The following is a 23,701-nucleotide window of genomic DNA, read 5'->3' as shown; positions in this document are numbered from 1 at the left end:
ATTGATCAGTTCACATAATCATTTTGCAAAAATGGGTCTATTTTCTGCATTGGTACTTAGGAGTACACAACTGAAAAACTGAAAGGTGTTTTGAAGAAGCAGAATGCTAAAGAATTAACAAAGAGAAGAAACAGGCTGGTAAAAAAAAAAAGGGAAAAGCCAGACAGAGTCAGGGATAATCCATTGTATCAAGTGTCAAATGTATACATCCCCCCCAAATGATGCAAAACACATGGACGCAAGGTGTGAGATGAAGGGTTCTTTTTCTATTTTTTTTATATGATTAAGAAATAAAGAATAGGGTGATTTTGGAAACAACCTTCTTGTGGGACTCTTCACAGCCATGATCAGTTGAAGGAGAATGGAGAAATAACTTCTAACTTTATTAGGGAACGGTGGAATTCTGGGAGCAGCTCTTTATATCTAAAGTAGTCTTAATTATGTACACAGGGTGTGGAAGAGATAAGAGGGCTATAGCAAATGGAATATCTCATGAATTTTATTCCAAGAGTCCCATTAAGGGAATGAAAGTTTGGAGTAGTTCCACAGAAAACTTTTCTCCTGCAATTACATTGCCTGATTCTAGTGATTCTCAACCTTTTTTTCCCCATGTACTCCCTTAAAATACCTTTTGTGGCCACCGACCATGGCCACGGACCACCAAGACTTAATTCAAGATTTAAATCATAACCTTTCTTCCAGCCCTCGTGGGGCCCCTGTGACAACATCGTGGCGTCCCCCCAGGTGTCCACAGACCACAGGTTGAGAACCACTGGCTTATTCCATGAATGTGATGGGCAGTCCAGATAATGTCATTTCCATTTGCATCTGCAGTAAGCTCTACAAAGTTGAACACTGATAAACAAACAAGGTGGAACCCTAAATATACAGTTGCACATAATTTCCCTTTCTCCTTGGAACTTCCTTTTGCCATATATTGCAGTTTCTTAATTCCATATCACTGAAGGAGGAGAATAGGGCCTTTCCCAGACTCAAATTATCCTTGAATTAGTGTTATTTATATACTAGTTGTTTCCTGCTGGGAGTTTCATTTGCTGCAAAGGTTTTGCCTTTTCTACTCAGGACTGTAACTTCAAAGATGGGACATTCTATCTGAATTACTAGGAGACACACCAGTCCTCTATGAGGCTTTAATTTAATTCTCATTTCCTTTAATTCCTTATTACATAAGTTCCCTGAATGGGGTGGCTAATTTTATCTCTGCCTATTTCTATTATGGCAACATGAAAAGACTCCTGCAATTATTCTATTCAAGAGTGCTTCTTGAACAACAAAAAAGAGGGTGAGGATTAATAGCAGATCCTTATGAATTCTTCCACTGTTGACACCCAAGTCCATAAATTACTACAATCATTTAACAGAATTTACATTTCATGTTCTATACGTGCTCTGCATTTTGTGTGATGCAAGGAAGACAAAAGAAAAAAAATTAATAGAGAGAAAAGTAATTATGAATACATGAAGTCACATCAAAAAGTGTGAAGGTCTAATCATCCACACATTGCTCAGATGCAATGAATGTGGAATTCCAAATACAGATAACAGGAATAACTTGGAGAGCAGCAAACACTGCTTACTACAGCAGGCAAAATGTACAGTATACATACCAGGACTGCAGGGGTACAAACATCTTAATACCAATCTGACTGCATTTAACTAAGGCTTAGATAATTGCAAGTACTACATTTATCGAAGCATCCTAGAGACTGAACTAAGTAACAGCTGATTTATGTTATCTATGTATGTTTCTAAATGCACGGATCATCTCTTGGTTCTCATGGCTTATTCCTAATATCTGCAAAACCTGGAAAGAACTGTCTAACCTACTCCACAATTTTGAGAAATAGAGCGTTAAGACACACATTACCTTTAGAGGAGGAAAACAAGGGGAAAAAAATCTGCCTCTGCTTCCCAGCATCCATCCAGTATTCATCTGGCAAACGGCAAAGGGCCTGGTCAGCTTCAGCATGTTATCACAGCCCCAGCATGTGGCTTGTTAGGGCTCCGCCCCGTTGCGCCCACCATCGGTCAACTGAGCTGAGCTGCTTCTGCCGGTGGGGAATACTGGAGCCTTCACTGCCGAGCAGCTGATTGGCGGTTGGATCGGCCTCCCGGAATACCGTTGATCAGCTGTTATAGGCGACAGGGATCGCAGCTGCCTGTCACTACCGCCACCTATCACCGTCATCACCACTGTTTGCCCCACCGCCAATTGCTACTGCCACTGTTTCCTACCGTTTGCCGCCATTTGCCACCACCGACTGGAACTCCCTTCATACTCCTACACCATTCAAATGCTATGCACTTTGAGATAAACATCCTTCAAAGAAAAACACGAAGTCCAGTTTCCTCCTTAAAAAAAGCACCTTTGGGATAAAGCTGCAGATTTGGTCAGTTTTGCTGCCATTTCCCAAAAAACCACAGCACTCCCCCCAAAAAACCATCCTGACTCAGCTCCTCAAAAAACAACATTGTGAATATTAATCAGACCTACAGCCAATCCCCACATTAGTGCAAAGCATTACTTAAAGAGAATCAGGCTTGAGCCCTTGGGGAAAGAAACAATAGTGGAGAAATTGTCTTGAAAATGGCTATAAAATGTAAGTCTAGCCAAAGATGTAAGCTAGGGTTTTCTAACTCATGTCATCAAGGCAGCGTCACATGACATATCAAAACTTTTTCCCCCTTCACTAAACCAGACATGGGCGTGGCCAGTGTGAGATGTATCCGGCCAGTAGGCTGGGAATTTGACAGTCCTGACCTAAGCGAACAATTCCTTCAGGTGTCTTCTAGATTTAGTGACTTTTTAGAAAGGCGGTAAATCCTAGGCTTTTCTTTTGTGTAATTAGCTTAGGTTTAAGTGTTATTAATTAAATGTGTGAGAGAGTGAGGGGAAAAAGACACCGGTTGTACTGAAAACCTCTATCTGTAACACACGCAGTAGATGGTGAGAACAAAACTCCCTTTTTACAATCACTCCTGTACTAAAGACTTCCCCTCCCAAATACCATACCTCCCCCTCCCCGTTTCAATGGCAGCCAAAAGCAAGTAGTGAAGCAGAGGCTGACATCCTGTTCTTTTGAGCCCCAAGAGGTTGTGTTTCTTTCCAGGGCTAAGATGGGAGTCTCCCTCTTCTTAGCCGCATGGATGGGTTGGAAAGGAACAGAAACTTTTGTAACCTCAACTCTCTAGTTCTAAAGGTCTTCCTAAACAAGACAAATATCCCTGGTATACAGATATAAGACTTCCACATTTTTCAGGGGAAATTCAACAGTACACTTTGTTGTAGTATAGTCCATTTATGCCAGAGGTCTCCAAACTTGACAACTTTAAGACTTGTGGATTTCAACTCCCAGAATTATACGCATAGTATAATAATTATTAAAACTTTTAGACAAGAAGACAAAAGCTAAAGTAACTGAAACAAAGGAAGAAAAAAGAAAAAGAAATCACCAATAATGCTAAATGTGCCAAAAGAAAAAAAAGTTAAAGAAAAATAGAAAGGAAAAAAGTATAAAGAAACGGCTTCCAATATTCTTCACAGCAGTTATAAGTACAAATATATTTAACCCCTCTTTCTAAAGTTATATATCACTTTTCTTTCCATGATCAATCCCATCTAATCATCAGGACCACAAATCAAAAGTTCATTTTTTTTTCATTTTTCACACAAAGCCCATAAAAGACTTCCAGTCAGCAATAAATGTACTGTAAATGATGTCTTTTTTATAATAAAAAAAAGATAAAATTGTCCATTTCAGCAAAATGCATCAGCTTTACCAACCATTCCTCCATTGTGGTTAATGTTGAATCTTTTAATCTGGGTATAATCTCATTGGTAGCCATGGCCCATTGAGTCAACCCTGAATCCTGGTGACTATGGTTATCTTGGCAACATTTGCAGACGTGGCTTGCTCATCTCTTCCCAAGGCTGAGAGAAAATGACTGGGGCAAAGTCACCCAGCTGGTTTTTGCACCTAAAAGAGGACTCCGAGACGCTTGGCTTCTGGACCAGACATCTACAGGCATCTTTTAACCACTACAATCTGACCAGAGCAAACCAAATCTTCTTCCTGGATCACAGTACTGGTTTTATCAGGTTCCCAACCAAGAATTCAGTCTTCTGTCATCATTTTTTGTCTCAGATTAAAATTAGTTTTTTTCTGGTTTAAATGACAATTGTATAAGATGCTGCTTTGCAATCTTGTGGGCAAATAGGTTTTTGGGGATTGCCACAATGTGGGCACATTTAGTGATATGTTGTGCCTTTTTCACTTTTCATTCACTACTGGCTTTTCTTTATCAGCATATGCACCATTAATTGGGACCAGGTCCTCCTTGAAACCATATCTTTGCTTTCCCATTCTTTCCTTTATCCCAGTTCCCAATCATCCTAATGCAATACTGTGTAAAAAAGATGATTTTACCAACCACGTGGACTAGGCAGAAACAGTAGATTTGAATTGACAGTCAATTATCAAAGTATGACATCTCAGGAATGTTAAAATTCCTAACGTGAAAGTATCTCAGACATTTCCTTAAATTTTGAGATGGGGAAATTTTGAGTTAGATGTTCTTTCTTGCTCTGTTTTGGAGAGAAATTAAATCTTATTCTTTCTTTGATTGATTGATTGATTAATATTTGACTATCAGGGAGTTGTTTTCAACTGAAAAGAATGGAGGGTGGTTCTATAAGGGATTTCTAATGCTCTCCCTGTGTCTCTTATTCATTCATTCATCCATCCATCCATCCATCCATCCATCCATCCATCCAATCTCCCTCCAACCATTGCTACAATAGATGAAGATCTGCAAACTAGAAAGGAATTGCACATCATATCTCTCCAGATCAAATTCCCTATAAAGCATATTTGGGAGTGGTAGTACAATTTTTAGTGAGCACTTAATGATAAATTGTTTTCAGAAGCTTCGTTCAATGTTTCTCTTGTTCTCTGAAGAATAAATTAGGCATAATCAGAATAGTCAATCATATGCGAAAAGAGAGACACTGACAATTTCACATATTGCACTTTTCAAGTCATCCTGATTTTGGAGTCGTAATTAGCATAATTGTTAGCAATTCCACACTTTTCTACCTCAGGACTCTGATGACAGACCAATTTGCAACCATTACATTTATTAATACTTCTGGCTTTTCCTGAATTGCACATTCCAGATGTTTTGTGACACCTGATACGTTTCATCTTGGTGATAACAATATAGGAAAAACTAGAACTAACATGCAGATAAATAAAGGGCTTTGTTTTGTTCTCTTTTAAAGTCGCTCCTGGTGGTTTCCTTGTCACGTAAATAAGTTGTCTTGGTAACAATGAAATGCCATTCTGCCTTCTGGGATGTTTTGATAGTCTAGTCAAGCCTGCATAAAAACAGAAGAACATCCTATAGTAAAATTATTTCTGCTCACAGCATGTTAGCTTGCTCCCTTCCAATCTTAAAAGTAGGACTAGGAATGTTCAGGTTCATACAGACTGACTACTGTATCAAAATGATATCCCACCTAATTTATGGTGCCAGCAATACAAGATGCCTGTTTTGGCAATAAGTGACTGGTAAATAAAGCTCTCTGCTCCGCCATCTTAAAATTCTGCAACCTTAAAGCCAAATTTGCTGCCCTCCTGCATAAGACTTTGTTCTATTGCTAGTATAAAAATAATGAAGAGTTTGGTTGGAGTTTATGGATAAAACAGATTGAGAGAATATCAGATTATTTGTTTCAAGATCAGAATAAATATCTGGGCCGTTTTTGATCTATTGAAAATAACAAACTCTGTACCTACGTCTTTCTTTTCCTTTTCTTGTGTTCCTATCATCTTTATTTTCATTTTCATTTTATAATTTTCATAAATGTTTATAAAAAGTAACAAACCTCCAAATAATGTTTGTGTTTCACCTTTTAGAATCCAGCTGGCATATCCCAAAAATTGAGAAAAAACTGTTGCTTGACAGGAATGCTGAGAACTTTTAAAGCAATTTTTGTCCATCCTCTCACTGAAGTATATTTCTCAGGATCCCTTCATATAAGAGAAGAATAAGTATCGGGATTTCCTGTATTTTGGCTCTCTGTCTAAACACATTTTAAACCTTAAAAAAAGAAATACCAAAATAATAGGGGGAAAAATATGGTCTGGGGTTTTAAAAAATGTTTTAAAAAGTTTCAGAATCATATTAGCTGAATGCTTAAAGACGCTGGTTATGGATTTCAATTCAGATGATTAAGTCGTAAAATGAGTAAGATGCTCTCAAATGACCTTCCATTACTACCTGACGAATTTCTGGTTTGAAAATTAGCATTTATGGTTTTGGGGCTGAGCTTCTGTTCAGATAAAGCATGCTTCAAAAGCATGTCTCATTTTGCAAAACAATATTATGTTTCTTTTATTGCCTTTAATTTGATGCTCTGCTTAAGATAAACCTACCTGAGAAGGTTTAAGAGCCTTTATCTTACAAGTCAATCATCTGATAGGATGCCAGGACTAAATTCATTTCCCAGATATGCAGACGGGCTGGTCTTCTGGTAAAAAAAATGCTGACTGAGAGGCAAGATATTAAACAATTTTGTCTGTGAGAGTACTCTCTCATAGCTGAGTTACTGAGTGCAATTCAAATATCTGCTGTTTAAAAACATCTACAGTCATCAATACTGGTGTAAGATAATGGCTTTCAAGTGATAAAACTTGCAAATGTGTGATATCTCCCTACTTTGAAAACGAGAAGACACAATTCCCATTGAGGAACCATTCGATTAGGAGAAACTCTTTACTCTGATAAGAGCCATGGTGGCGCAGTGGGTAGAATGCAGTACTACAGGCTACTTTGCTGACTGCTGGCTGACTGCAATTTGGCAGTTCGAATCTCACCAGGCTCAAGGTTGACTCATCTTTCCATCCTTCCAAGATCAGTAAAATGAGGACCCAGATTGTTGGGGGGGAAATATGCTGACTCTGTAAACCGCTTACAGAGAGCCATAAAGCACTGTGAAGCAGTATATGAGTCTAAATGCTATTACTATAATCTGGCTGGTGGCTTACTGCATTAGCAAGATTTTGAAAATAGAACATTAAACATTTTTTGATTGATGTCTTATTTCATTCTGAATTTAAATATTGTAGCACACCATTTTGATGCCTTTGAACTTTGGTGTTGGAGAAGACTTCCGAGAATACTATGGACAGCGAAGAAATGTAACAAATGGGTTATTAAACAGAGTTCTCACTCAAGGCACAACTAGGCTCAAATCATCCTATTTTATTTTAAGACACTTTATCTGAACACCCAGCTTTCTATAGACAGCTTTAATGGTGGGAAGATGGAAGAAAGAGCATGACTCCGCAAGATGGGCAGACTCCGTTACGGGGGCTATGGGTGAATCATTGGAAGACAAAAAGGTTAGGACAATCATTAAGAAAATCGATGTGCTCACTAAGAGTCAATAATGACCAAAATGGTGCACAATCAATAGATCATCCTTAAAATTATCCCCAAAGCAGCGACAAGTATAACTTCCAACGTCAGGGCTCATTTCCCACCCATCAGAAATTCACAGATACAACAAAACCCGAATTCCCTTTTAACATCCAGCTTCTTCTCTTAGTCATTTCGCACATGCGCAAATTATCTTCCAATCCTGTCTTGTCCATTTTCGGCAAATATGAGGACGCTTTGAGCATGCGCATGCACATCTCGATCATCTGGCTGGTGGGTTTTGGTTTGAGTTGGGGTTTTTTTGGGGGGGGGGGAGTTGCCTGAAAGACATAGAAAATGTTTGCCTTAATTTAAAAAGAAGGAACATACAAATCAAGATCGAGATTATATTATACTAACTAGGAGTATTTGGTTAAATAAACATTTCACCGCACAGGTAGGCGGTGCATCTCAAATCGGGCGGGCGGGCGGGGGAAATTGGAAAAGATTGCACATGCGCACTAGGCAAACGGCGGAACTCTGGATAACCCGGAAGAGAACGAAGAGGTGAAAGATCAACTATTGAAGCGACGGCATGGCGGCCGGCTCTGAGGAGGGAAAACCTATTCAGGGGAGACCTGATGCTGGCGCTACGAGCGAGGTTGTTTATGGCGAGAAGCCTCATGGAAACCCCGCGGAACCCAGCCAGGCTGCCTTCCCGCCGACTTTTAGCGTCTCCGAAATTAAGAACAAGCAGCGGCGCCACTTCATGTTCCTGCGCTGGAAGCAACAGCAGAAGAAGGTGCGAAGGAAGGGGTCGCAGAGCTTTGAGTCGCTTTCGCGTTTAAGCACCAGCTTGCTCATTAGTAAGGAGGGAGGGTGGGTGGTAATCGTTTTATTAATTGGGAAAGGTGGACAGATGTTAATAAAATAAGAGAAATGGAGCCCTTCGAGTCTTTGCTCAGTGGGGGCTCAGAGATTGATAAGCAAATTGTTATCCTCAGACGCATGAGAAGAAAGAATAGGACCTAGATATTGAGCACCCAGACTTGGAAATGTGTTAAAGCGATGCATGGTGGGTTTTCTTCTGTATGGTGACATGTGACTAATTTCTTTTGTTCAACTTCTTTACTCCTACAGGAAAAATTAGCCCTTAAGAAAAAGAAGAAGAAGGAGCGGGAAGCCCTTGGAGATAAGGTAAAAAAGAGGAGTGAGTAAAAGAGTTCAGATACAATCAGATCAGTTGTAACTTGCTCTTGCACTGTTACTTGGGAGGGGGGAGCCCACAAGCAGAACACAATTTCATGTTTCCTGTGAATTGGTTCATCTACTCATCTATTACTAAATGTTATGCATAACTGTCATGATTGGTAATCAATGATAGCCTTCTCTTCCACCTTTACCTCTGTATGCTATAATCATAAATTTCAGTTTATGTCTGGCTATGTCAAGAATGACTTTTTCTTTTAAATTAAGTTATATTTTTCAGTTTCTGTAGTGTAAGAGAAAGACGTTTTTTCTAATCTACTTTCTTTAAAATCTGAATGTTGCTCAGTTACTTCTTTTTTTATAAGACCAAAATCCAACTTTTTGCAGCATTCTCTGCTTTACAGTATTCTTTGTGATATCATAATTAGAATTGTAATATTAACAATAGTTGCAATACTGATTTCTTTAAAGGCATTAATTATAGTGCTACTTTTATTTTCAGTTCCTTTAATGATCCCTAGCAAGGATTTTGCCCTTTTCAAGAACTTAATATTTGTACTGCATTACCACTCTGAAACTTTGACTACCAATTGGGTAATCTGTTGTTTTCCATTTATTTTGTTCTATAATTCATACATCTTTCCACTGATAGCTCAAATTGTCTACATTTTTAAAAATATTTTTGATGCTATTACTAAACTACATCAATAGTCTTTACATGGAACATTTGTTCAATATGAAATTTATCAATTTCAGGTCTCAACTTCTATTTTATAGGCACCACCAAAACCAGAACCAAAAACCATTGAAAACCAGCGTGTATATGATGAAACCACGGTTGATCCAAATGATGAAGAGGTAGTTTTCTGTAAGCATTTTAAAGGAAATAAATGCCAGATAAATAATTAGGCAATGAATTTGGACACACATTTTCACTTTTCTGTAATGTAACAGTTGGCAGGATGGTTATTTGAAGTTCATGCATCCATTTCTTCAATGTTTAATTTTTCAGACACTTCTTTCAAAAAAAAAAAAACGTTTTGTCTGGCATTTTTTCTATCTGAAAAATTTCTTGCAAATGAGTCATATTTAAAATCTCATATATGTAATTATAATTACATATATAATGTGAAGATTAGAAACTTGCTGATAGATGATGCTGCCCTAGACAAAGAAACTTAAATTCCAATTTTTCAAACATCTCTAATAAAAAGCCTAAAGCCTACACTACTGTATTTAATGCAATCCTGTATTTAAGGGCTTTGATGCAAGAGTGTGTTTAAGATTGTCTCAGGATTATACTGTACTTAGATAATTTTTATTGTAACAAGTACATTATAAATGATGAAAGAGCTATTGATTTTTATTTTTAGATGGAAGGTTCTGATTCCTGAAAATTGACTATATCACAGCAATTTCATACAAATGTCATTATTATATATTCCCAGGTTACTTTAGATGATGCTATAGATGAATTTGCTCCATACTTCAACAGGCAAACTGTTCCAAAAATTCTTATCACTACATCTGACAGACCTCGTGGGGTAAATTATTTTTTTAAGATTAATAATATTTTGCTTTGATTGAGGAATATATATACCGTGTTTCCCTGAAAATATGACCTGTCCTGAAACTAAAGCCTTGCCACATTTTTCGCATGGGCAAAAATATAAGCCCACCCCCCGAAAATAAGACCCCTGGACAACACCCCCTCTCCGGCCAGGCAGAGCACTGCTCACTGACATAACGATATCCTGAAGGCGCCAAGCTGCAGGAGCCGGGGGGGGGGGGGAAGGCGCTCACATTGCTTGCCGCCTTCGAGATACTGCTAGGTTGGGGAGTGGCATTATGTACAAATTTGTCCAGGCAAAGATTGGAATTCAGTAGTAGTTGCATGAATAATGCAGTGAAAGATGAGACTATTTCTCTTATTGGTCTTTTCAATATCGTTTCTCTGCTTGTGACATTCCACTTGGCTTATAGAGTCCATCTGTCTGTTTAACTGTTTGCTGAAAAGAAAATTCATGCACTGACTTCAAAATTCCCTTTACTAGCTGAACAAATTGTGCAGTTTTACTTGGCGCTTGATAAATGCAGTAGTGAATGTGGAACCGAGCCTGTCTGTTTATCTGGTAGCTCTTTTTGCATTGTTTCTACTGACCAGTATTTTGCCTAAAGTTTGCTTCTGTGATGGTTGTATTAACTAGCACACATGTGGTTGTGAGAATAGAGAAGAGACAGAGTGGCGCAGTGGTTAGGGTGCAGTACTGCAGGCCACTTCAGCTGACTGTTATCTGCAGTTCAGCGGTTCTAATCTCACCGGCTCAAGGTTGACTCAGCCTTCCATCCTTCCGAGGTGGGTGAAATGAGGACCCAGACTGTGGGGGCGATATGCTGACTCTGTAAACCGCTTAGAGAGGGCTGAAAGCTCTATGAAGCGGTATATAAGTCTAACTGCTATTGCTATTGCATTCTGCCTGGCCGGAGGGGGAAGTTGCTGGGCGGCTGCTCCCTTGCGAACTGGCTCCCAAAGAGCCGGGCACAGCCTCCGGGGTGAAGCAGCCATGAGGTGAGCAAGCTCACGAGCAACCGCCCAAAAAAAACCCTCTCCAGCCGGGCAGAGCGCCATTCACTGACCTAGGGGGTATCCCTAAGGCGCCAAGCCACGTGGCACTCTGCCCGCTCCCCAGCTCCCGCGGCTTGGCACATTAGGGATACCCCCTAGGTCAGTGCATGGAGCTCTGCCCGGCTGGAGAAGGGGGTTGCGCGAGTGCCTGTTCTACCCCCAGCAGGCATGCCTCCTAGCCTCAACATATCCAGGCCCAGCTCTCCCTGCAGCAGCCGCAGCCACGCTCTGAGCATAACGTCTTCTCCGGTTCCAAACTCTCAAACTCTGCTGCCAAGTCTTCCTGCAGCCAGCCCACAACCATAGAGCAGACTCCTAGAGCAACCGCTGCTGGAAAACTTGGCAGCCGAGTTTGGAACCGGAGAAGACATTATGCTTGGAGCACGGTGGCGGCAGCTGCTGCAGGGAGAGCTGGGCCCGGACATGTTGATATTAGGAGGCATACCTGCTGGAGACGGAACAGGTGCTCATGCACTGACCTAGGGGGTACCCCTAATGTGCCAAGCCGCGGGAGCTGGGGAGCTGGCAGAGTGCCACGTGGCTTGGCGCCCTGGGGATACCCCTTAGGTCAGTGAATGGCGCTCTGCCTGGCTGGAGAGGGGATTTGCCGGGCGGTTGCTGATGAGCTTGGTCACCTCATGCCTGCTTTGCCCCTGAGGCTATGCCTGGCTCTTTGGGAGCCAGTTCGCACGGGAGCAGCCGCCCGGCAACCCCAAAACAATAAGCCCTCCCCTATAATAAGCCCAAGGCCATATTTTGTAAGTAAAAAGAAAATAAGACCCTGTCGTATTTTTGAGGAAACATGGTACTTAACCAATTTCATTGTATTTAAGTACAATGACAATAAAGATTATATTTATACTTAAAATATGGATTGTGGATTATATTAGCTGTAATATACTGTTTTGTAAAATAGTTTGTGAGAGTAAGATACACTGAATAGTAAACATGTAATTATATAGCAAACAGTCACTGTTGCTTTAAATTGGATGCTGTATTATAGCCAAAGTTGATTGATATAATCAGTCATTGGTAAACTTAAAAATTTTAAGTTTAAATAAGCATTGACTTTTTATTTTTTTAAGTTCATCAGTGACAGGGAAGGTAAATATTTCTTACAGGTTTTAAATAATACTTGAACTTTTTTCTGTTTTGGCAGAGAACTGTGAGATTCTGTGAACAGCTAGCCACATGTCTTCCAAATTCACATGTTTATTATAGAAGAGGACTGGCTTTAAAAAAAGTTATTCCACAGTGTATTTCAAGGGATTTTACAGATTTGATTGTTATTAATGAAGATCGTAAAATACCAAGTATCCTTCATGAAAACTATGCAATGCTATTTGTATGCACATCTCTATTAGAGCAGATGATTTACTGTTGGATTGGAAGAGAAGGGATTTAGTACTTGTTTCTGTATAGCATGTTTATTAAAACTGAAGCTGGGCATGAAGTACAAAGTACAAAAAAATATTGTTTCAGTATGAATTTTCTGGGAAAATATTTTCTGCATAAATCGGATTAGTTATAATTCACATGTTTAATTATATCTTAACATACTTGAAATAGATGGGCTTGTATTAAGTCATTTGCCTGAAGGTCCAACTGCTCACTTTAAGATGAGCAGTGTTCGTTTACGAAAAGAAATAAAGGTGAGTTTACTCCAATAGTCAATTTCTCTGCTTGTTAATATTAATATTTAATACGTTTTCATCATTAACTTTTAGCGAAAAGGGAAAAATCCCACAGAACATCAGCCTGAAGTAATCCTGAATAACTTTACAACACGTTTGGGCCATTCCATTGGTCGCATGTTGGCTTCTCTCTTTCCTCATGATCCTCACTTTGTTGGCAGACAAGTAGCTACATTTCACAATCAGCGTGATTATATATTTTTCAGATTTCATAGGTAAGGAAGCATTTAAACATTTATGCTACAATGATTTTTGTGAGACAGCTTTGTTAATGCTGTGTATTGCCTTTAACAGATACATCTTCAAAAATGAGAAAAAAGTGGCCATTCAAGAACTAGGGCCACGTTTTACCCTAAAATTAAGGTCTCTTCAAAAAGGAACTTTTGACTCCAAGTTTGGGGAGTATGAATGGATTCACAAGGTATTATTCCTCAACAAAGCATTGCAGAATTTTATATACTGCTGTTCAGTTAAAATTTGCAGTGTTACATGTGTGACCAATAGTGGATGCTGCTTGCAGACATGCGGGCAGTCTGCCTATATACATTAGGTGCATGTGAGTGGCAGTTGAGGGCTGCTTGATTTCTTATTTGCAAATTGACATATTGTCAGCCCTCTCAAGTAAACCAAATAGGAAACACAACTAGACTAGAACACAGCAACAAGCAGTTTAAAAAGTTGCATCCAGTTTTACAATCTTTTTTTACTATGTTCATTAACATCACAGTTGTTAAGTGAATCCAGCTTCCCCCCTTGACTCTGCTTGCTGGAAGCTGACTGGGAAGGCCAAAAATAGCAATCACTGGATACCACTACACTGCAACTGCCATAAACACTTTGGTCACTAAGTGACCAAATTTTGATTCTGTGACTATAGGAATACTGCAACAGTTAACGTGAGAAACAGTCATAAGTGACTTTGCAATGCCTTCGTAACTTCAGTCACTAAACAAAATGGCTGTAAATCAAGTATTACCTATAATTGTATTTGGTGGGCATTCAGTGAAATGGAATATTGACTAACTGGCCTTCAGTCTGATCCAGTAGAATTATTTTCATGTTTTCACTACCTATGATTATAAGTGAGATATTTTTAAATACTTGATCCATCAACATTTCCATAAGGATTTCATTAATAAAGTCACTCAAAAATGTTAAGCTTAGATTACAATAATTGTATTCTAAAGAATAGAATAATTTTGTTACTAGTATAAGTTATTTTTGGCACATACCCAGCCCATATACTAGCCTTCAAAAGTACTTTTGTGCACAATACAATTAGCTGTCAAAAGCTGTCAATTATATTCAAAATATAATTGAAAAAGAACAGAGGTCAGAGTGCTGTGAATGTTTATATGACCTTTAATACAGCCAGAGCATCTTGCCTATTTACAACAATACTGTTTTCAAGGGAGTATTGTATCCCCACATCAATGCATTTTAAGATTATTTATTTACAAGTATTTGGAAAAACAAGGTTTCAAAAACAGGTTATTGAAAGCATATCAAATATGTAGGAATTCTGTGTAAATACATAAGCTGGTGTGGTGGGAGATAAATGAAGATTTTGCACTTATATGACATACTAAGGTTTCTATTTGAGTTCAATGCTTTAAGGTTGTCAGAAAACAGGAATGCGCCTAGATAAAAGGGTGTATAAAAGTGCCGACTGCCTGTGTGCTTAAGATTATGTCCAATAAATCTTTATTAACAAACATTCTTGCTTGGCAAGTAAGAATTCTAAACTCAAAAGGTCCAGACTAAACCTAGGCTGGCTTAAGTTTGCTGTGATATATTAACCTAATTACTTTCATTCCAGGCATGCCTTAAAAATCTTGTAATTTGGTATTATCTTATTGCTCCATAACCTGAACTGTATTATAGGAATTTACAAATATTTGTATTTTTGTAGCAAACTATAATGAACATTACTGTTTTTCAGCGCCGTGAAATGGACACAAGCCGAAGAAAATTTCATTTATAAGAATGAACACAGTAATACCATTTTTGTATTTTTCTCACCAACAAAAGCTTCTGGAGTACCCTTGAAGATATTCAGGTTACACATGGAACACACACACACACACACACACACACACACCTTGCGAACATGGCCATGACCCTATTCTCTTCAGGGCTGAAAATTCAGTTACTTTTTATAAATAATAGAAGACTTCAAGAAAGAGGAAAGAGACTGCATCAGTCACTATCTCCTTTTGTTAAGAAGTCACGGACCCTTCTCAAAAATAATGCTTTGTAATTTAATTCTTTCATATCTTATTCTGAATTAAAATATATCTAGTTCTGGATCTTAAAATCAGGTTTTGTGTTGAATATATTATTTGCCACAAATAAACATTTTACATGTCAAATACTATTACCGGGTATTGTTGAATGTTCAAGCAGTTCATTAACGCAGAAAAATAACAGTACAATTCAGATATAGTGGCTATACAGATTTTGTTTATTTGATCTTCGGTAAGCTTAATTTTTTTTTAAATTGGATAAGGAACTGAAATATTCTTCAAGTACCTATACAAGGAATAAATGGGAAATGAATCTTCTTTTTTTAAAGGGAGAAGAAATTAGGGAACACCCCATTTTCTGTGTCCATCTTAATGAAACTTGAGATAATGGAAATTCTGTCATCTATAATCACAGGAAGCGAAAGAAAAACAAAGTTCTTTTTAATCTGACCAATATTACTCAGTTCTTAGGCAATTCTAATCTACAGATTAACCTTAAATTCTTTAATATTTGTTTACATACATGTAGGTACTACAAAGCAGTTCCCAGTTTGGACACAATGGTAAACTGTACTTCCCATTTTTCACTAATTGTCCCCAGATATACAAAGAAAAAAATGATTTTAGATATAAAACTTCAGTTCCTCATCAACAAATCCTTGTCAAAGACATATCTGAAAAATACGGCTTGAACATCACAAAAACCAAGATCATGGTCATCGGCAAACAACCCATTAATTTACCACCAATAACTTTGGAAGGAATACACTAGAAAAAGTTGAATCATGTACTTGAGTTCTAATTTACATGAAAGCTGGAACATGACCACTGAAGTAAAAACAAGGATAAAGCTCGAACAGCATTCTTAAAATGAAAAGTCTTCTGCAGTCACAATATAAGCCTAAGATTGAAAATCAGGCTTGTTAGATGCTAATTGTTTCTATCCTCTATAGAGTGAAGAGTTGGTCTCTGACAGAAAGCCACTTGAAGAAACTAGAAGCATTTGAAATGTTGATTTACAGGTGGCTATTACATATAAGTTGGCTTGACGAAATCAGAAATGAGGTGTTAAGCTGCTTGGGAAAGCCAAGGAAAATCATCAAAACTATAAAACAAAAGAATATTTTGGATATGTGATTTAACACCCAGAAATATACGGAATGTGTCACTTAATCCTCCAAGGAAAGATTGAAGGCAAACAAGGTCCAGGCAGAAGATAGTCATGCCTTCAAAATCTAAGGGACTGGTTGGAACAAAACAGCACTTTTTTGTGTATCTGTTGATAAAAATAGGATCAACAACATGACAGACAACATCTGTTGATGGATATGGCAGAAGAAGAAAAAGAAGATATAAAACTGAACTTACACCTTAGAAGTCACTCTGTTTAGATAAGTCAAAAATTAAATCAATGGTCTCTAGGGAATAATTGTTTCAAATGAATGTGATACTCAACTAAGCATCACCTCTGCACTGACCTAAACTGATAGTCAGCTTGGTTAACTCAGATCTTGCTTTGACCTGTCAGGCATAATAATTATGCAAATATAAATAAGAAAAACTATATGCAGCCAGTTATTTAAGATTATTCAGTTTGTTCCAAAACTATTTTAGAAATCTACACAATATTCTTGTTCTATGTTATGTATTTAGTAATCGATTTTAATATTTTGGTTTCCTTTTTGACTAATTTATGCTACTCCAGATTGATGTAAAACAGAAGAAACAAAATTGTATTAGATTGGTAAATAATGTATAACAAGGCATTTATTTATTTTTAGTTTTATAGGATATTCACAATTTAGGATGCTTCTAGAGGCAAATACAATTTACTCCAAATTAGTTATGACTATATAACAACTGAAGTAGAAAGAACAAAATCTATACTGATTGTAAACCGTTAATTTGTTTAGATAAAGATGTTATTTTGTTTTGTAAAGCAGGAATATTTTTACAAAATGCACTAACTTTTACAGTATTTTTAGAATAGTGAAGCTTTGGATACACAGTTCAAAGTATTAGGACAAGTTCAAATACTTATGCTAACATTCAAAATCATGTCAACTCTATTGCTTGAGTACAAAATTGATTCCCTCATGATACAAAGTATAGCAACTAGCATACAGCTTGTTAGAGAGGTAGATTTTAAGGGGGGGTTGAAACAATAGCAATCTTACAAGCTCAAAGTTGGCACATTAATACAAAGTTTCTGTACAGGCTCCAAGCCATCTTGTTTCATTTCCATATTCAACATAATCAGCTAGGAAAAGTTGTTAGATCTGCAAGAAATAGAATACATAAACTCATTAAACAAAGCTAAGATATTTAAATTGTATGTTACTTATATTCAAATGTTTAAACTTACAACAAAATTTTAATAGTTGGCAATATAACACAACAAATCAAAATAAGCCACATAAATCAGTTGCTGGCTATGTTCATGCAAGCTAACAGAAGTGAACATTACTTTTGGTTAAACTTATTTACTCCCTTTATTGGCTTCCAAACCAAGAAAGAGGACACTAAAACAGCATTAAATGGGTTCCTAACTCCCCTAAGATTTGTTTCCCATTATTGTGTACATCTGTATTTCAAGAGACAGAGATGGGGACAGAAAATGAGTTATTCCATGCTTTGTTACAGAAATATTCATTTTTACTTAACCAAAGAACAAATTAGAAGGGGAAGACATATCGTAAAGATGATCAAAATACCAGCCACAATGGTTCTTTTCAGCAAACCAGAAATGCTTAGTTTGTTGTGTTGTCCAATGTTACTTTAGGTCAGGCTAAGCATACTTGATAGTTATGACTTATGTAGTGACCACATAATTTTTAAGTTGCTGTTAACAAAATCCCATAGGGGCATTAAGAGCACACACTCATGTGTAATTCTAATCTTTCAAAAACACACCATGACATTGTTGTCCTATTGTCCTATTCAATAATAAGTGAATACTCAAATTCATGTTTGTTGTTCAGTCCCTATGGGAGGGATGATGATGGTGATTATTATTATGGTGAGATTCACAGGCTTTGGGGCTGGTAGGTAGCTCAACAGCTCGAGTCCTAACCAAGGACCTAGGAACTGTTAAGGTAACGTTGGAGGATATAAGCTGTTCCAAGTAGGGTGGTTTTTTGTTCAAGTCTGATAAATTTAAAATTTCCAAATAGCGAGGTAGCCCTTTAGGTATTTCTCCAAGGGCTCCAATTACAATCGGGACAGCACACAATTTCTTTTATTTTAAATTATTATTATTGTTATTTATTTTATTCATTAAACATGACAAAATACCATCCAAAAAAACTGTTAATTGATGGCATAAAAGTACAAAAAAAGAAAATCAATGAATCATGAAATACAAAATGGGCATATTATATAAAAACCACTACCAGGGTTCAAACTACCCATAATCCTGGACTTACAAAGGCAATTGGGACTGGAATTTCCATTGCTAAGTGATGTTGTAAAACACAACTGCCTCACTTAATGATGGCAATCTCTGCAGTCCAGTTTGCTATGGTTAACTGAAGCCCGGATGTTAGCTGAGCCAAATACCTTCTGACTTTCCACAGCTAAAGTCTGTGGATCTACAAGACCAACCAGGCCAGCAGGCATATAAGTGGGGGAAAGAGGGTCAGGGAGGATATAAGGGGACACATGATAGACACAATGCAGATCAAGGAAGATGTACTAGACTACGTGTGAGAGATGCAGGTTGGGAAGGGTGGAGGGAGGTGTTTAATGGGTTGGCAGGAAGCACAAGAGCACAGGTCAGGCAGAATGCAAGGAGTGAACAAAGTACAGCATGGGTTTTGAAATGTGGAAGGAGGTGCACAAGTGGTCAGTGCAAGCAGAGGGGCTAAGGATGCGCAAATGGAGGAGACTGACCTCAGTGACTTGTAACTTTCCCTATCAGCTTCCCAATTGTCTGGGAAAGCTGTCAGTAAAAGTAGCAAATGACAATCACATGATTGAAGGGAGTCCAACAGCTCCTGCTTCAGTATGAACCTGTTACCATATATCCAAATTACAATCTCATGACCACTGAGGTAGCCAATTGTCCAAGAACCTGGTCATAACTACCATTTCTTCAGCGCCATCATCAAAGTTATGATTCTAAACAGTCAAGTGACTATATCCGTGATGGCAAACCTATGGCACGTGGGCCTGAAGTGGCACATAAGAGTCATGTTGCCTGACATGTGTGGTGTCGCCCTTTCTTCTTCCAGTTTCCTGGCACACACGATGATCAGTTGGCCTTTGCGTGTGTGGCATTGCCGGAAAACAGAAGAACTGATCTTCTAGTTTCTGGCATGCCCATGCACACCTACCAGCAGATCTTCACATGCACATGTGTGCCAGAAACCGGGAGACCAGTGGCCAGTGCACACATGCATACCGGAAACTGGAAGTTCATTTCCCGGCGCACATATGTTCCCTGGGCAGCTCCTCTTCCAGATTGCAGCTCCGACGAGTGCAGGACTCCTTGTCAAAAAGGTTCACCATCATTGACCTATATCCTATTTCCATAAAAGAGATCAGGTGATGGCACCTAGCCAAGTCTGATGGATACTAAAACAGTTAAACCTGGATACCATCTGATTGGGAAATCATCAGGAAATCCCAAGGTTTTAGAATAGTCTAGAAAAAAAAAACATCCTAGTAGAATGCAATGTCCAACTACTTGTTGGCATGTAGTTATTGTATTTGGCATGTACTTATTGCAAGTCTAAGCTGAACATTCAGGACTTTTTACCTCTTTCAATAAGAACAGACTTTGCTGTAATAGACTATTTCATTATTCAAAATCTTAATAAATTGTGAAATATTGGTCATGTATCTTTCAATAAAAATATATTTTGTTAGACTACAAATTTAAGTAAAAACTTATGGTACAATCTGATACTTACAAGGAAGTAAATGCTGAATAAAGAGGGACTTACTTCCCAGAGGTCCTGTATAAAATCAGTTTACAGGAAAGTGTTTGACATATTGTGAAGGATAAGTCATGAACTACTATACCAGAGAACAAGGGTAGCAACCTTTGGATGGCTAGAGAAACCGACACTTAATGTCTTTTAGGAGACATATAAATCAGGCTATGGTTCTCTAGGTTTTAAAGGAAATATGGGGAAATTTTTTTTTTTAAAGAAGCTTCTTTATTTATTTTGTTTATTTCCTTTTTCCAGAAACATAATTTTTGATTACTTTTATAACTCTGACCAAGCAAACTGTGTGAAGTTGCAAAGGGGGGGGGGGGAGTCCAGAGGTCACCATCCCTGTTCTAGGTAAAGTGAAGTCGTAGTTAAACTTGAAGCTTTACAAGTGAAAGTTTCCAGTGGCTCACCAAATCAGAGAAAAGAACAGACTTTCTGTGGTCTGAATGGATTTGTACTTGATGAAACTCCTGTTAATAAAGGATCGTGATGTGCATTTTGAAGGCAAAACTGCTTCAGATCAGCTGCAGCTTGCGAAACCTATGAACAGAAAACCACATTTACATAATGTAATAATGGATTTTATTAATATAACAAATGTCAAAAATGGCCAGACATTAAAACTGTTTTTCCACCCCACTATACAGGTGTGCTCAACTTATAACCAATACTTTAATACCATTCAAAGTTACAACTGACTTACCCAGAGCTAGTTATAATTTTTGAAGTTACAGCAGCTGCAGACACACTCATGGTCATGTCACATTTTGAGCACTTGGCCAACTGGCTCACCTTGACAATCATTTGTAGTATCCTGTGATCATGTGACCACAATTTATGTTTTTTGCCAGTTTCTCATGTTTATTTCCAGATACTGACAAAAAACACTGATTGGGAAAAATAGATTCAGTTAACTCGGGTATGTCAAACTCAAGGGTAGTTAGATTTGGCCCGTGGTTCTGGCCTGGAAATAGCAAAGGACTCACTCGCAGCTGCCTCTGGCAGCTAAAATGGGGTGCCAGAAGGCTTTACACCCTCAAACCCCATTTTGGGCCTGGACAGCCTCTTGCAGCCAAACTGGGGTGTAAGGATCGCACATCCCACCCACACCCCATTTTGGCCAGCACTGCTGGAGGCATCCCTCCCATCTCCCCCAGCCCCCTCCATCCAGCAGAGGACAAATACAATGCTATCCAGCCCTCGAAGAAATCCTGTTTGACACCCTTGAGTTAACTGCTGCATTTGCTTAACAACTATCTGGAAAAATGATTGTAACTTCAAATCTAGTCACATGATGCCTCAGTTTATAACTGTAACAACTTACGACTCTAATTCCAGGCTCAGTTATGATAAATCAGACTATGTGTACAGTAGATTAATTACAAGATTGTCCTATCAACAGTATATAAGAACATTCGGGATTGTCAAATGCATACCCTATCTTCATACAAAAACATATTCACAACCCAACTATGTTTGTTGTCAATGGCAAGAATTCTTCAAAATCTCATAAAATTCTGCCAATTGATATAACTCCCAGATTCAGCCTTTTAAAATCACCAGCTTTTATATCAAGTCTTTTACAGTGCAAGTGTTGTATAATAATCAGAGACTGCATTGTTCCAGAGTATACTGTTCTTGATGGAACATCAAATGATCAGTCTTTAGTATACTAAAGTCAGTTTACTAAAGTATATTAAAAGTTCAGTAACTGCTCAACAAGCTAACTTTCAATATTAAAATTCATATTTGGCTATTGTCAAATATGACAATACATTTTTTGCTCTTCAGAATTCTTATAAAAGAATTGAAGGGTCCCAGATGCTTAAGAAATGTGCAATAGCAAGCAGTATTATTTTATGAGTCTTCCTAATTAATGAAGAAAGCAAATATGTTACAATTCAGGTCCTGAAGATGATGAAGATGGTAGCAAGCAGCATTTTACAATCAATTGTTTCTAATTAACCAATAAAGCAAAGTATGTTTTGATTCAGGTTTGGAAAACAAAACCTAGCAACAAAAGCTTTTCCTGGCCAATAACTCACTCCCCATTTTGCAACAAGGGTGGAGTCCCAAGTTGGTTTGCCAGATGGCGTTTATTCTTTTCTTTCCCTCTGAAGAACAAAAAAGCTCTAGATCAAGATGACAAAACTGCGTCCTTTCTTTCACAGCGACTCCAAACCTAAACGGGGAAACCCTGAACGAACCCGGCAAAAGGATCAAAATCAGCAAAACTTGATCCAAGCGGAAAACTGGACAATGCGACTGGGGCCGCTTTCGGCAACACGGTGCCCTCCCTCCAACTCCCACAGCTTGGGTGAAAATACGATGGGGGCCGGGGGTTGATTGGTTCCAAATGTATTTATGATAAAATCAGTAACCGCCGGGTTAAGTCTGGCTTGCCAGGGAGAGGCCGCACGCTTAAGAGCTGCTTAAACCCGAGTTAAATTGTACGGCATTTCATAGGTTTCTTCAACTTTTGTCTCTTGATCCTTTCCCACCTTTCAAAATTATGGAGAAACCCCAAAGAGCTTTTGTTTGCTTGTGTTGTTTTTAATCGACATTTACTCCATTAAACTTCAAACTGACGCATTTACTTTCCTAAGTTGCCCGATTTTAATACTGTATTATTTTTCGACCTTAACTTGACGAATAATTTCGATTTCGCGGAGTCCTCTAAGAGGGTCTCGGGGTGGGGTGGGGGGTGTTTGTCCCACAGGAATCCTAGGGCCACCTCTTTAAGTAGTACTTAAAAAAAAAAAAGCACCCCGGGGCACTCTTCCTCAGGTCTCCTCAGGCCCGATAAAGGAAGTAAAAGTCTCTGAGGCGGCTCAGCGACCGAGCGCCCACGCAGCCTTTTCCCGAGGTGCGCTAATGGCGGCCGAGCCTGCTCCGACGGGCGGGCGGCCTGGTCTCCGCCCCACTCCGGGGCTCACCTTCACGCGGCTCACGCTAGCCTCGAGCCGCAGTTGTTGCACCACTTTCTTCATAGCGGCGACGTTGGAGGCGCCGGACATGGCCCTCTCCCTCACTCAACTCCGCGCGACGTCGAACTCGTAAAAGAGCCGCTGCTGCTGGCAAACGGGCGGGTCGCTGTGCGGGTGAGGGGGGGGGGCTGCTTCTCGGAACTTTCGGGCAAGTTTCCGGCGTTTGGAAAACTCCCCCGCCCATAGACTCGAGAGAGACTCAGGCACAGCGCGCGCTGGCGGACTCCCTGCGCAAACTCGGCCTCGCGTGCCCCCCCCGCCCCTCGCCCGAAGCGGAAGTCCAAGTTGCCTGTTGAAAACTTAAGTTTGAGAAGCTTGAACGGGGCGGGGCTTCGAGTCCTGTCTCGAGCGGAGGGGGGGGGGGAAACGAGTCGCGTCTTTGCTGCTGCTGGTGGGACGCGGCCGCGCGCCGTGCTTTCTCCGGCTTCCTTATTAGTAACTTTGGAGCGTCGCCCGTGCGCCCTCGGACATAAAGGCGGCCTTTGCACTATCAGAATTGGAGCACCGAACAGCTGCAAAAAAATTGCATGGAATCGGCTCTCTTCTTTATCTTAGA

General features: G+C 39.0%; 2 protein-coding genes across 3 annotated transcripts; one reads left to right on the top strand and one right to left on the bottom strand.

Moving 5' to 3' along the window:
* Positions 1 to 8,015: 8,015 nt before the first annotated feature.
* RPF1 (ribosome production factor 1 homolog) lies at positions 8,016 to 15,349 on the top strand. 2 transcript variants are annotated; one of them, XM_014073041.2, is made up of 9 exons: positions 8,022 to 8,245; positions 8,584 to 8,640; positions 9,430 to 9,510; positions 10,101 to 10,196; positions 12,438 to 12,591; positions 12,848 to 12,930; positions 13,006 to 13,187; positions 13,267 to 13,393; positions 14,915 to 15,349. In XM_014073041.2, the coding sequence occupies exons 1-9, from the start codon at positions 8,039 to 8,041 to the stop codon at positions 14,954 to 14,956; spliced, it is 1,029 nt and encodes a 342-aa protein (XP_013928516.2). In that variant the 5' UTR covers positions 8,022 to 8,038; the 3' UTR covers positions 14,957 to 15,349. The 2 variants fall into 2 exon arrangements, with proteins under 2 accessions (XP_087575511.1, XP_013928516.2); XM_087719385.1 differs by lacking the exon at positions 13,267 to 13,393 and having other exon boundaries at positions 8,016 to 8,245.
* Positions 15,350 to 15,413: 64 nt separating this feature from the next.
* On the bottom strand, positions 15,414 to 23,383 carry GNG5 (G protein subunit gamma 5). Its single transcript, XM_014073042.2, has 3 exons — positions 23,095 to 23,383; positions 20,569 to 20,698; positions 15,414 to 17,497 (listed from the first exon to the last, which is right to left on the bottom strand). The coding sequence occupies exons 1-2, from the start codon at positions 23,173 to 23,175 to the stop codon at positions 20,573 to 20,575; spliced, it is 207 nt and encodes a 68-aa protein (XP_013928517.1). The 5' UTR covers positions 23,176 to 23,383; the 3' UTR covers positions 15,414 to 17,497; positions 20,569 to 20,572.
* Positions 23,384 to 23,701: the final 318 nt, after the last annotated feature.

Source organism: Thamnophis sirtalis, unplaced genomic scaffold (genome assembly GCF_051295495.1).
Source record: "Thamnophis sirtalis isolate CommonGarterSnake01/CBP01778 unplaced genomic scaffold, rThaSir2_p1.2 scaffold_7, whole genome shotgun sequence".
NCBI classification, from domain to species: Eukaryota; Metazoa; Chordata; class Lepidosauria; order Squamata; family Natricidae; genus Thamnophis; species Thamnophis sirtalis.
This window is presented reverse-complemented; position numbering and strand designations above follow the sequence as displayed.

Bases quoted from the DNA above. Each gene is read 5' to 3' on its own strand.
- RPF1 (XM_087719385.1), top strand. From the start codon at position 8,039: ATGGCGGCCGGCTCTGAGGAGGGAAAACCTATTCAGGGGAGACCTGAT. The intron at 10,197-12,437 runs GTAAATTATTTT...CTGTTTTGGCAG, and splicing joins CATCTGACAGACCTCGTGGG to AGAACTGTGAGATTCTGTGA. The intron at 13,188-14,914 runs GTAAGGAAGCAT...ACTGTTTTTCAG, and splicing joins ATATTTTTCAGATTTCATAG to CGCCGTGAAATGGACACAAG.
- GNG5 (XM_014073042.2), bottom strand. From the start codon at position 23,175: ATGTCCGGCGCCTCCAACGTCGCCGCTATGAAGAAAGTGGTGCAACAA. The intron at 20,699-23,094 runs GTGAGCCCCGGA...TTCTGTTCATAG, and splicing joins CTAGCGTGAGCCGCGTGAAG to GTTTCGCAAGCTGCAGCTGA.